Source organism: Manduca sexta, chromosome 19, assembly GCF_014839805.1.
Source record: "Manduca sexta isolate Smith_Timp_Sample1 chromosome 19, JHU_Msex_v1.0, whole genome shotgun sequence".
NCBI classification, from domain to species: domain Eukaryota; kingdom Metazoa; phylum Arthropoda; class Insecta; order Lepidoptera; family Sphingidae; genus Manduca; species Manduca sexta.
This window is the reverse complement of record NC_051133.1, coordinates 201,477-213,881: the sequence shown is the minus strand read 5'-3', so window position 1 is coordinate 213,881 and position 12,405 is coordinate 201,477. Positions and strand designations below refer to the sequence as shown.

The 12,405-nt window shown below is 38.4% G+C and overlaps 2 protein-coding genes across 2 annotated transcripts; both read right to left on the bottom strand.

Annotated features, from left to right (window-relative positions):
- Nucleotides 1-6,389, bottom strand: LOC115440363 (organic cation transporter protein). Its single transcript, XM_030164630.2, has 6 exons — nucleotides 6,149-6,389; nucleotides 3,479-3,710; nucleotides 2,855-3,110; nucleotides 1,703-2,326; nucleotides 1,180-1,361; nucleotides 1-189 (listed from the first exon to the last, which is right to left on the bottom strand). Exons 1-6 carry the CDS (start codon nucleotides 6,331-6,333, stop codon nucleotides 31-33), a joined length of 1,638 nt encoding a protein of 545 aa, XP_030020490.1. The 5' UTR covers nucleotides 6,334-6,389; the 3' UTR covers nucleotides 1-30.
- Nucleotides 6,390-7,815: 1,426 nt separating this feature from the next.
- LOC115440371 lies at nucleotides 7,816-11,927 on the bottom strand. The gene is made up of 3 exons (XM_030164643.2): nucleotides 11,640-11,927; nucleotides 8,519-8,718; nucleotides 7,816-8,390 (listed from the first exon to the last, which is right to left on the bottom strand). The coding sequence occupies exons 1-3, from the start codon at nucleotides 11,654-11,656 to the stop codon at nucleotides 7,849-7,851; spliced, it is 759 nt and encodes a 252-aa protein (XP_030020503.2). The 5' UTR covers nucleotides 11,657-11,927; the 3' UTR covers nucleotides 7,816-7,848.
- Between the last annotated feature and the right edge of the window lie 478 nt (nucleotides 11,928-12,405).

The window sequence follows — 12,405 nt, the reverse complement described above, 5'->3', positions numbered from 1 at the left end:
GATATATTAATCCAACTTTATTATATGAGATCAGGGTTCTGGTTTTTGTTTGCCGAGTTGCTCCGCGTCCTCGATGGTGTCGGGCAGCTTGGTGCCGAGCGTCTCCGGCGTGGTGAAGATCAGCACACCAGACAACAGCGCGAAGCTGCCGAAGAGTACTGAGGGCAGGCTCTCCCACACAGTCAGGGCCTGGGGACAGAGAATATGAAAAATTAGGATTAATTTGTTATTGAGCATGTCTTAGTTGTCTCGGATTAGTCGTACTTAAAGGCCACTTGGTATGCGTCGATACCCAAATTACAGTTAGATCATGAAATTAATAAAAAAATACACTTTTAGGTTTTACGTTAGTGTCCGGGTATGACATACCGAAAAACCTTTTGGTATTAAATAGTTGAAACTGTTCGTACATATTTTAAAACATGATTGGTCATCCTGAAATTTCCATATTGTAAACAACAATGTGATGAAAGCGTTAGTCAGTGGTTAGTCACGTCCAGGCCGTTGTCCCGACTCCGAGAAACTGATAGCGGTCACAGTATCCGTACCGACACAGCGCTGCGATTGTGGGCCAACCCATTATCAATATTGATAAATACGTACCTATCACTGAAAGTTAATTTGCATTTTTTAAATCATAATAAGTATTACAAGTTACAAGGTTTTCGACCTAAAAACATGTTAATTTTAGATTTTTTTTGCATATGAGAGATTTAACCATGGATAATGTTTTATTTACTTACGACAGGGCGACCTGGAAATCTTTGGGGAGACATATTCATCAGAGGACATGCATGGTTCATCTCGATTATTATAACCATGACGAATGTATATTTAATATTTCGTACGTAAAAACTTTAGATAACAGTGATGTTTAATAAACAATACTATCAGTCCTGTATTATATACTGGCCCGCTGTTGGGCACGGAGCTCTTCTATTACTGAGAGGGATTAGACCTTAGTCCACCATACTGACCTAGTGCAGATTAGTAGACTTCACACACCCTTATAATTCACAAAGAATACACACATACTTTTAGTAAAGTCAGAGTATGTGTCCCTGGAATTTGGACCTGCGGGATATTTGTCTCAGGAGTCCATTCCACAACCAACTAGGTATCTCCGCCGGTGTTTAATAATTATTTTAAATATGTAAAGTATTTTAGTAGTATCCTCACCAATGCAGGTGTGAGTGGCGCGGTAATGGAGCCAAGTCTTCCCACCATGGAGGAGAAGGCGAACAGGTTGTGCCTGTACTTGGTTGGGTACAGCTCGGCGGTGTACACGTACACTGACGTCATCACGATAGCTATGAAGTACTTGCCCAACAAGTACAGCACTAAGGATAACACTTGATTACCTAATAACAAAAAAATGGAGTCATAAATATAAGTATGATTTTTATTGTCAACCAGGTGAATATACTATCTATTTTCGGTTTGAAGGAAATTATAGCCAGTGGTTTTGCATGGTATTATGAGACATTTGATAATTCGAGTAATGAGTGTCATGATGAGCTTTATGCGGAAGAGTTCCGCTTACACTGCACGACCGCATTTTGAAATTGACTTTGAAATTTGTAATGACGTGGAGTCCTATAATAGACAGTAATTTAGTTACAATGCCTGTCTAAAAAGTAAAGAACAGTAATTGCGCAATACTACTCCCTAAAGCACATAGCTTAAAAATAAAATATTTCACCTTTAGGCATGAATGCGAAGCCAAACTGGCAAGCGGCGCAGAGCCAGTACGCGCAGATCAGCACCGGCTTACGACCGATCCTGTCCAAGAGGAAGATGGCGGTCCAGTAGCCCGGGATCTCAATAGCAGCCACGAACACGTAGTTAAGGTACCGGTTACCGGACATGTTGACCGAGTTGATCGACATGCCGTAGTACACCAGCGTGTTGGTCACCCACCACACTGGTGACACTACGCAGCGAGACAACAGCGTGCGCGACCTGAACACCAGGATTGGAAGCCATTGCTCCTTGGGCTTCTCCACCAGCTTCTCAGCCTCTGCGGTCGCACGCAAGGCTTGTAACGACTTCTCTGACAACTCTTTGTTATTCCTCTTGGCGACCTTCTTGAGGATATCTTCGGCTTCTTCGTACCGGCCTTTGCTCAGCAGCCAGCGCACGGATTCAGAGAGGATCCAGAAGTAACAGACGACTAGAATTTGTGGCGCGTAGAGAACCTGTGTGAGGGGTCGCCACGATGGGACTCCCCATGCGATGAGGCCGAGTACCACTTGACCCATAGCGAACATGGTGGATATTGTGGCGCCTGCGATGACTCGGTACCGCGGACCCACCAGCTCCGTCACTGGAATCATGAAGTACTTAGTATTAGGAAAGATTTAATAACTTAAATAATGTATAACGTTATTTTATTTAATTTGAGTAGGTATGTATAGTTTTAGCCGACTACATTTTAATTATAAAATTTCAGAGGAAAATTATAAATTGTTTAATCGAGAGTTCTTCTGGACGAAAATTCTAAACGATTATTTCTGCCAATGAACAGCAATATGCGTTACATTTTATTTCATTTTGACAGTAAAGTCAAATTACTTGGAATTAGTGTAAGACATCTAACCTCATCCAGAGGAGAGCGCATTATGTGTTTTGAGGTTTGGAAAATTGCTATTTTTTACAGACAGGCGGCCGCATTCGACAGGTCCGTCTGGAAATATTTAGGGTAGGTCTATGTTCAGCAATGGACTTTATGTGGCTGATGATGATAATAATTACAGATAAGCGGGTAATTTACCAACAAGGTCGAGTAAAATATACCTTCGGTCCACATTTTGAAAATTGTTGATTAATTTTGTCGCATATGAAATTATATTACCCAAAATATAACAGGAGGAGTAAGCGCCGGCACCGACAGTCGACTCGATGACCTCCAGCGCGAGGAACCACTCGTAGGAGTTGACGAAGGAACGCACGAGCCCGATCCAGCCGGTGTTGAACGCGTTGATGGTGAGCGCCACGCGCCGACCCCAGCGGTCCGAGATGTAGCCCGTGATGGGCAACACCAGAAGTGTTCCGATAGTACGGATCGAGCCGATTTGGGAGCGACGCCATTCGTCACAGCCAAGATCGAACTGTAAATATCGATCGTGTATTAATCGTTGGTGAGCAACAAACCAGAATAAAATTACACAAACATGTAGCAATTTGTATCTTTCGGAGTAAGCTCTTTATACAATAAAAGATAACCACTGGAACAATGTTAGATACATTTTTATCATGTTGAATGTCTTAACTTGCACTTTACATCAATGGTGAGGGAACTTAATACGACTAATTTGTCCATCTTCGTAAATGCTATGTAATAACTAGTAGGCGCTAAAACGAATATGCTATGTAGAGCGATGCCATGTTGTAAAATACCTCTCTTGAATAAAAATCATTTTAATGGTCTAGCAAAATCATTTCTTATAGGATGTGGACCGCACTTCGATATACTTACATCGTATACAACACTGAGCGAATTCTGATAAACATAGCTATCACACTCTACTGTTCTAGAGTTGTCGAAGAGGTTGGCGGGGCAGGTGTTGGGGGAGACTGGGACTTGGTTGGAGCTGTTAGTGTACTTCTCACAACCCTCAAAGGACGTTTGGCTTGTTCCGGGAATCGCGTTCAGGACCCAAGAGGGCGCGAATTCGGGGTTCGGTCCATCGCATTGTGGAATTAGACATCTGGAAAAATAAACATCTGTTATTACGTACTGTTAAAAATTATGCAGAGAGGGGCGATCCCACCACCACCCACCACATGGTCAGGAAGAGAGAGAGTCTATAGAGTATTTTTTAATTACAATAAACGGGAGAGTCATATAATAGAGTAATAAGCACGCCCATTGTATAGCAGAATCCCAATAAATAAATGGCTGATTTTATGACGCGTTTTGTTAACTGATGATAAAATTGTTTATCACGTGTGACGATAGCTTGAATATTGTTTTAGTTAAACTTGTTATTTGCGGTTAGGGTATGATAAATCACTATGAGTAAAATTATAGCTCGCCTCCTATCAAATCATATTACGGAACACAAAAGCAAAAAGTGAATGTCCTGGTTGCACCTCCACTAACCCCTTCGGACATAAAGGCGTGATGTGCGGTTTATTTGTACAGCTGAATTACATTAATAAACAGAATTAGGTATTAATCGTCAATCAAAGCGATTACGTTGTCGCTATTATTACAGCGGATTAAAAATTACTTTGAATACAAAGCCCTGTTGAAACAAACCGCCTTAAAACTTTAAAATGTGGGAAAATCTCTTTGTATGCTGTAGCTGACCGTACACTCAAAAAGATTTGTTGTGCTATAATAACAGTGGGGTTCAGCTGAAAATCAGTGCTGTTTTGCAGCGTATACTGAGCTGGTATCCCTTCTACCACACATAGTGCAAGCAATCAGTTTTTGTGCCTGGTATTGTTAACTGTGTGTGTGTGTTTGTTTTTTTTTTCTTTTATACTTTTTTGTTGTATTTATGTGTGTGTAGAGAAATAAATGGTTTAAATGGTTTAAATGGTTTAAAAATTTCGTGCGTTTCATGCCAGCCAGGTTACAAATTTTATAAGTATTTATTACGTATGAAAAGTTTATACTCACTATGAATTACTTTAGGTCATTTAATATAAGCAGTATAATAGTTTGTCTTTATGTATATGTGGAATCCCCTGCCACTATTAAAGCCTTAACAAAGCTTTTATTGCAATGTTCTATGTATGTACGTAATATGTATGTATTTTCGGCAAAAATTTTACAACTGAATTTTACAGCCGCTATCCTCAACCGATTGAAATGAAATTGTACATACACAGTTTAGGTAACAATGCATGGTTAGCTAATGACGTCATTCTAAATCCAATATGTCGGACTGCCCAAGATGGCGTACCAGTTATGTTTTACGCACACCTATAATATATCAAATTAAACTATATCTATTGGAGTAATAATTTACATGTCCGGATAGAACAGGGCCGCGTAATAAAATAACACGTGTATCAAAACTCCTGATGGGTGTAATAAATTAGTTCTGTATTTTATTGCTCTCAGATAAGTTTAATTTCATCAAGTAGATAAGCTTTATAAATGGATACAAATTAATAACGTTGTAATGTCGCGTCATTATCCAGTGGCATTGTTAGAAGGACATACCTAAGTTAGATATGATTTACATAACCCGAAACACGATAATATATACTGGTGGTAAGTCTCTCATATGTGAGAGTCTGCCTGGGTAGTGGGTAGGTACCACCGTAATGTCTATTTCTACTGCCAACGAATATCAAACAATACTTTGTAAGTCAAGGTTTTGGCTGGTGTTTCTGCTGTTTATGGGCGGTCGTATCGTTTACCATCAGGCGAATGGTAAGCACGTCTCATCATTCAAATAATAAAAAAAAAAAGGAACGATATGGAATATTAGAACCCATAGGTCAGAAATCTCAATAGAGCAAACATTATTTTAAGTTAAACAGTTTTCATTGTTGCTAATTAGTAGATTTCTCGTCCAAGTATTGAAAGTAGGGAACCTTTATGTAGAGAAGAGGTGATACAAAAAAGTAGTAGATATATGTAACAATATTCTATTATATATAAATCGTGTAGAATGGCACCTACCAAGATAAGACGACGGAAAGTATGACGTAAGAGTATTTTTACAGTGTAGAGGTATTCTTTGTAACAACAGTGATTTGATTTTGGGCGCCATTCTATTGTTTGCTAACTTTTGATCTACATGAAAGCTCTTTTCGATTACAAAAGCTACTGGACTGCTTTTATGTTAAATTTAATAGCTGTGTGTTAATCATATGAATCTTGACCAACTCATGCGTTTATTATAACTATAATACTTGAACTACTTTTAGCTTTTATAACTTTTACGTTACTAAGTATTATACGAAAGTCCGACTTGTGAGGTACCACTGCTTTGCCTTTTTCAAGAGTTTATATTTTTGCAAGAACGATAACTGTTACAAAACTGTAGAACTAAAATTTCAGAGCGACCAGTACAGAACAGTGGCATATTTTCGTATGTAAAAGTTCTGATGGTACCAATTACTTATGGACTGGTCGTAACGTTTACCATCAAATACTAAGCTTCTATTTAGTTAAGTTGAATACCTGGTATTTATCCTCGCTGTAGTAAAAATATACTCTCCCGACGCGAAAGCAGAAAACATAACAGGGAAGGCCGCGAGGAGCAGCGTGATGAGCTGGTACCGGCCGAACTGCCCCACGTCATTCTTCAGGATCTCGTCGAGGTCCACGCCGGGAGCGGCCGCTTCTCCTTTCTCCGTGGCTGACATGGCTCCTTCGCGGCCCGCGCTCGCTACACAAATGGTTGGTGTTGGTCGCGCGTGTGCGGCTACTTATCGAGATTTTCGGCGATAGTGATAAAGGACACTTTGTTATTTGCATACTATTTACTTAAAAATGACTTTATTAATTGTTTAAAAGTATGGAATTTTAAATCTCTAAAGATTAAATCTGTCCATTCTGCTTTAATGATACACAAAGTCCAAGTTTATTGTTAGACTTCAGAAAACTGTTACAAAAACAATATTTAAATTTGTTTATAACGACTGATACACAATAATTATGATACAGTGCCGATAACATTAAATAGTACACGAGAGGCTGAAATCTGTTGCGCCGATATCTACTTTACATACACATATAATAGTAATCACAAAATTACATATTTAAGGGTCACATGACATCCGAAAAAAAATTAGGATTATTTTCAAATAAAATTCAACTCTGTGTCTACTATCCGCACACATTTTAAAAGTGACAATTGGGACATGTTTTGATGTTTAAATTACTTTTGTTAAAATAATGAAGGTATACTTAAGTATCCAAAATTTAAGAGGCCACGCCAGCACAAGCTGGTTTCGAATTAAGGCTTGTTCCTACTTGCTAGATAGCACGATAGCCTAGTTAGATGTGGAACAGACTGCCGATACGAATGTCTGATCGTGAGGAAACCTGTATAGGTATACACCTGAGAAGCTTTCGATAAGAATATTGAGGGTGTGTGAAGTCTACCAATCCGAGGCCAGCGTGGTGGACTAAGGCCTAATCCCACTCAGCAGTAGAGGAGACCGGCGCCCAGCAGTGAAAAAGTATATAATATAGGGCTGACATTGTTATTGTTATTAGTCCTACAGCTGTAGCTGTATGTATGCTTGACTCAAAATGTAAGATGGACGACAGCCATAGATCTCAATACTGTTATAACCCACGATGAAGTCATTTCGTCTTATTAATATCCCTACATAGACGGTGTGGTCCAGAGGCAATTAAGATAAAAAAACTGACTCTCACGCGACACAAACAACCAACGGGATTTAGGTGTCCGTGCGGAATTTTAAATAGATTAATCCGTGTAAAATAATATTTAGGTACAATAAGAATCCGATATCGCGTGATAAGTCTTCAAGTTCGATTTAGGGTTAATGCTTTAATTGTATTATTGAGATTAGAAGCTGATAATAGTTAATAAATGGTCTCTAGCTAATTCTATTTAATTTACAAGTGTGTTTTCCGATTTAAAAACTGTTGTTTATTATACAGGATAAATCCTTTATATGCACCGCAGTTCAAGTATTAACTATTAAAAATTTAATTTTCGTTTTATATTACAATGAATTCACTACTACAGAATATGTACACTTATACTATGATAGTGTGATGCTAGAAACTAAATCAAGATTTCATATTATTGATATGATCACGATTCCGTCTAGGGCCTAAACTACGACAGTCAGAAGGTAAAAAAAAGCTAATAAAAAGTAACAATTTATTAAAATACATTTTTGTTATTCGCTGTCACTATCTACTTGTGCAGGTTGATCTTTTGTTACTCTCTGTCGGTCCCTCATCTTTAAATTCTTTAGTAATTTCATCACCAATATCCTGAACTCCAGCTTGGAGTTCTCCGACAACCTCTTCACTGCCGGCGCGATGGACTTGAAGAAGGCAAAGTCTTCATCATCTTCTCTCTGCATGAAGTTTTCAAGGAAGCTCACTAAATTGTCAGTATCGTTTATCCCTTTAGAATACTCGTGCTCTAGTTTTGATCTCTTCGCGGATATGTGTGATTCGTCTATTATTTCTGAATCCACAAAGACCTCGTCTATCCAGCCTTCATGCTCCTCCACATCGTCGTCTACTTCCTCGGTAGATTGTCTTTCTTCTTCCCGAATGCGTTTCTTGCCCGTGGCGGGATCTATGAAGAGGGTATCGTCGAGGAATTTCATCTCCTCAGAGTACATGTAGGGCCGCTTGTCAGAGCGCACAGGTTTCTTGGATTTGACGTATGAATCTCTGAGGTTGCACCACTTTTTTGATAAGAAATTACCTGAAATAAGGACATATTTTTTGAATACACAATACTATCTCTCTACAAAACGAGACATATTAACTAACAATCATTCCTTACACCCCACCATTCTTTCCTTTACCGAGTAATGTAAAATAATGTCATACCTACTTGGTGCTTCTCTCTTGAGCTCATGGACTCGTAGTTGGGCTCGAACTCTACGCAGATCTCCTGCCAGCCTCGGTCTCTGAGCAGCCGGTTCTTGTACTCGAGCGCAGTGCGGTCCCACAGACAAGAGCGCTCGCGCACCATGTTTATCAGCTTCTTCGTGTGTACGGCTATCTTCAATTTTTTGGCAAGTGAGTTCCTGGAATGTGAATAGTATGTAGATTCTGGAACGGATAAACACTAAAGTAGAATGGTACAGTATGTCAAATGAGACATTTTGTCTGTGAATATACTATACATAACTTTGAACTGTTGTAAAATATATCTCATCTAATGTTTAAAAAGTTATAACAATCACAAAAAAGATATTACGGCGTGCCGAAAATATAAACGAAATTAATTGGAAATATTCATGTGCCCTTATCTATAGGCCTCAATGTGATAATACAACCCAGAGGTATACACACTGCATGTATGGGCCTGCATTTGGCGTGGGGACCAAGTGCACAACCATGAACTTTGAACCATGCTGAGGACACCCCCGAGGGAGTTACGTTACGTTACGGGTTACTCGGCTTTGGGCGATCGTTGGGCCAGAACAAACGTAAGGATACCTTCTCCGTGCGCGCAATATGCCTTAAACTATCAAGTTTTTTCTACTCCTATTAATATTGTATAGATACGTATCTTAATACGGAGCCGTGTTTGATGTAGATAGGTTTCAGGTAGGTAGACTAGAAACAAACATGCGCAAGAGACGTCACACCAATGACTAAATATAAAGAGGACAGGCCTCAAAAGTTAGCTATATGAATAAGTTATATTTATGTTAGGGAAATCGACGCAGAATTGTCAATATATATGTCTATCTCTTTTACTCAAAGCTTATTTGGAACGCAACAAAAAAAGACAAAAATAATTGCTTTCTTCGTATATAGCACTATTTCGTTTACTTCAACACACTGGGACCGCCTTGCGGCAGAAACGCCATTTTATGCGGGCCAGTCAGCAAGTACATGTAGTGTCAGACGATGTAAACAAATCTTCATAAATATTGAATTTAAAGTAATATAATCATATTCTCAATTGTTCAGTGTGTTTATTAGTGTATTTGTTAAGTTTCGAAAATGACTCAGTGTTGTGTGAAAGGATGCAAATCGAATTCACGCAAGAAAGACCCCGAAATATCTTTTCATAGGTTAGTAACTGTTTTTACCGAAAATTAGCAAATATCTTTGTATATTTACTTTTTGGATGTGTTTTTATCAATTAAAATGATATGTGGATCTGGTTTGTTAAGCTTTGGACCCTTTTAGGCGTGATTTTTACACATTAAGGTGGTAGCTCAAGGTCCATTTTCATACATTTTGTTTCGGCTTTAATCTGGGTAACTAAACAAGTATTGGCAAGTAAAGAATTTAAATTCACGTCTAGTTAGTGATTAGTTCTCGCAGTTGAAGAAAAACGTAAAAATAATTAATAATCATGGATATTTCGGCCTTTAAAATTTAATATGACGAAATTTTAAAGGCCGAAATATCCATGATTATTAATTATTTTTACATTTTTCTTTCAACTGCGAGAACTAATCACTAACTAGACGTGAATTTAAATTCTTTACTTGCCAATACTTGTTTAGTTACCCAGATTAAAGCCGAAACAAAATGTATGAAAATGGACCTTGAGCTACCACCTTAAAATCATTATGTTTGTTTACACACGAGCTTAGGGATGGGTGGGTGGATTTGTTTAGAAATTATTGATATCGATATTTTAACAGACGCCCGTTTATCAGTTACGGTTTTTGTCTTTGAAAGAATGTTAGAGCACACATCAATATTGTATTATTCAGAACGACAAACTAAGTGAAATTAGAATATTTTTTAAGATAACCAAAAAATTTAAAAACCAAGGCAAAATGAATTGAGAATATTGAGCGACGTGATTGGAATTCTACACCAAATACATATTTCTTTACATTTTGAGAAGATATGCATAAACCACACGTTTAATTAACGCGAGTAAAGATAACTGTTTTCCAACAATATTCCCGATAAGTAAAATAGTAATGATTATTATACTTCACCTAATAGTAATATTACTTTAATATATTGCTATGAATAAAATTAGAATTGTTACATAAAAGAATAGATAAACATAAAAGAAACAACATAAAGATGAAATGTAAGATATATTTTTACAATTGGCGGTCTTATGTTTCGAGCAACCTTTGCATGCACGGAAATAGATACATAATCATATTGTTGTTATTGCAAATAATTATTATAATTGATTATCTTAACCACCATTTTTACGGTCATTGATTTTAGTTTGCTGAACCATAGTTATGTTTCTCGATCAAAGAGCATAATAATAAAATAAAATAAAACCAACCAAATAATTGCTGGCTACGCTATCTTATTCCATTTATCATGTATTAAATAAATATCTTAATCTGTAACTTAAATTTTTAGCAAGGAATAGTGCAACATACAAATATAGATCAAACACAACTGGATGTTTGTCACAACAGGTACTGCTTTGTTTAACAATTGTTACTTATAAATCAGTTTCAGTTTGTTTGTTTACATTATGGTTTGTTATATTTATATTATGGTAGTTCCTAACCCCTTTCGTATTTGATCTTTTTGGGGCTTGTTTGTCTCTCTTAATTCTTCGATGTCGATACAAAATTTTCGGTACTAGCATATCACTATTGTAAGGGGCGGAGTCGGCACCATTTTATGCATTAAATGTGCCGCATGTCACGTGACCATATCACCCATCCTCTATACTTCTTTTATCATTGCGTCACACAGATAATTTGAATACATTTGAGCAGCTACCTACTTATCAAGATACGTTTAAATTGTAATTAGCAAAACTGAAACGCTACCACTTGTCTTACGGAACCGCGCCTACTGTTGACATATATTTTTTAAACAATAATTGCAAAGTCAAACGTGCCCTTTTGCATTCGACCTTTAGCGGTTTGCTTTTAAAATGCGTAGATAATGCACATTGTCCCCAGCGATAGTATTTTATCAGCTGGCAGCTGCATTCTTGATTTTGTGCACACACCGTTGTTGCCAGACTTACCGGTGACCAATGTAAACTCACCTATCCGAATCTGACATCGCGCCGTATCCGGTTCCAAAATGGCCGCCAAACAACAACACCCCTCAGGAAATTACTTCGCACGCACTTTTAATACTTAATAATCAGGTCTGTGGGGTATTTTTGAAGGTTTTATAGTAGATATAAAGGTGGAGGTCGTCAAAACCGTGCACGTGTACGTTTGGCGCCGAAGAGCGCGGGACTGCGGGTCGGGCGCGGGCCGGGCCGGCGGGGCGTCCGGCGGCAATGGCCCGATGCAAAGCGACGCGACGGAGCGGCAACCTCGCTCGGCGGCCGGCACGACGCATCGACGGCTCGGCGCGGCGCGGCGCTCGCACCGGCTGTGTGCGTGTGAGTGTAGCGTGCGAACTATTGTTTCATTGTGAATATTTAACTATCCTTTTGGGCAACTTTATTTTCTAAATACACATCCGTTTAGATGTTTTTTCTATACTTTTGGATGCATTATGACTGCCAACTGCTGGCTGCCTGTGATATTAATGTTTTACCATTGAGTCCAACATATTAAATCTCACGCGTTTGATCGGTACGTCGCGTCACCCTGCGCGGGAGCAGGACATGTCTACACCGCGCCCTAGTGACCTTGAGTTCCATCATTCTGCTAATCCTACATTATTTGGGGTCGACACAATAACTGTTTTAATTCTACTGTTGATAATATTATTGACAAGTCAATCAAGTAGTTTACCTAATAGATGGGCGACGTCATAATGTGCAATAATTACGAAAGAAACCAAAACTTTTGATT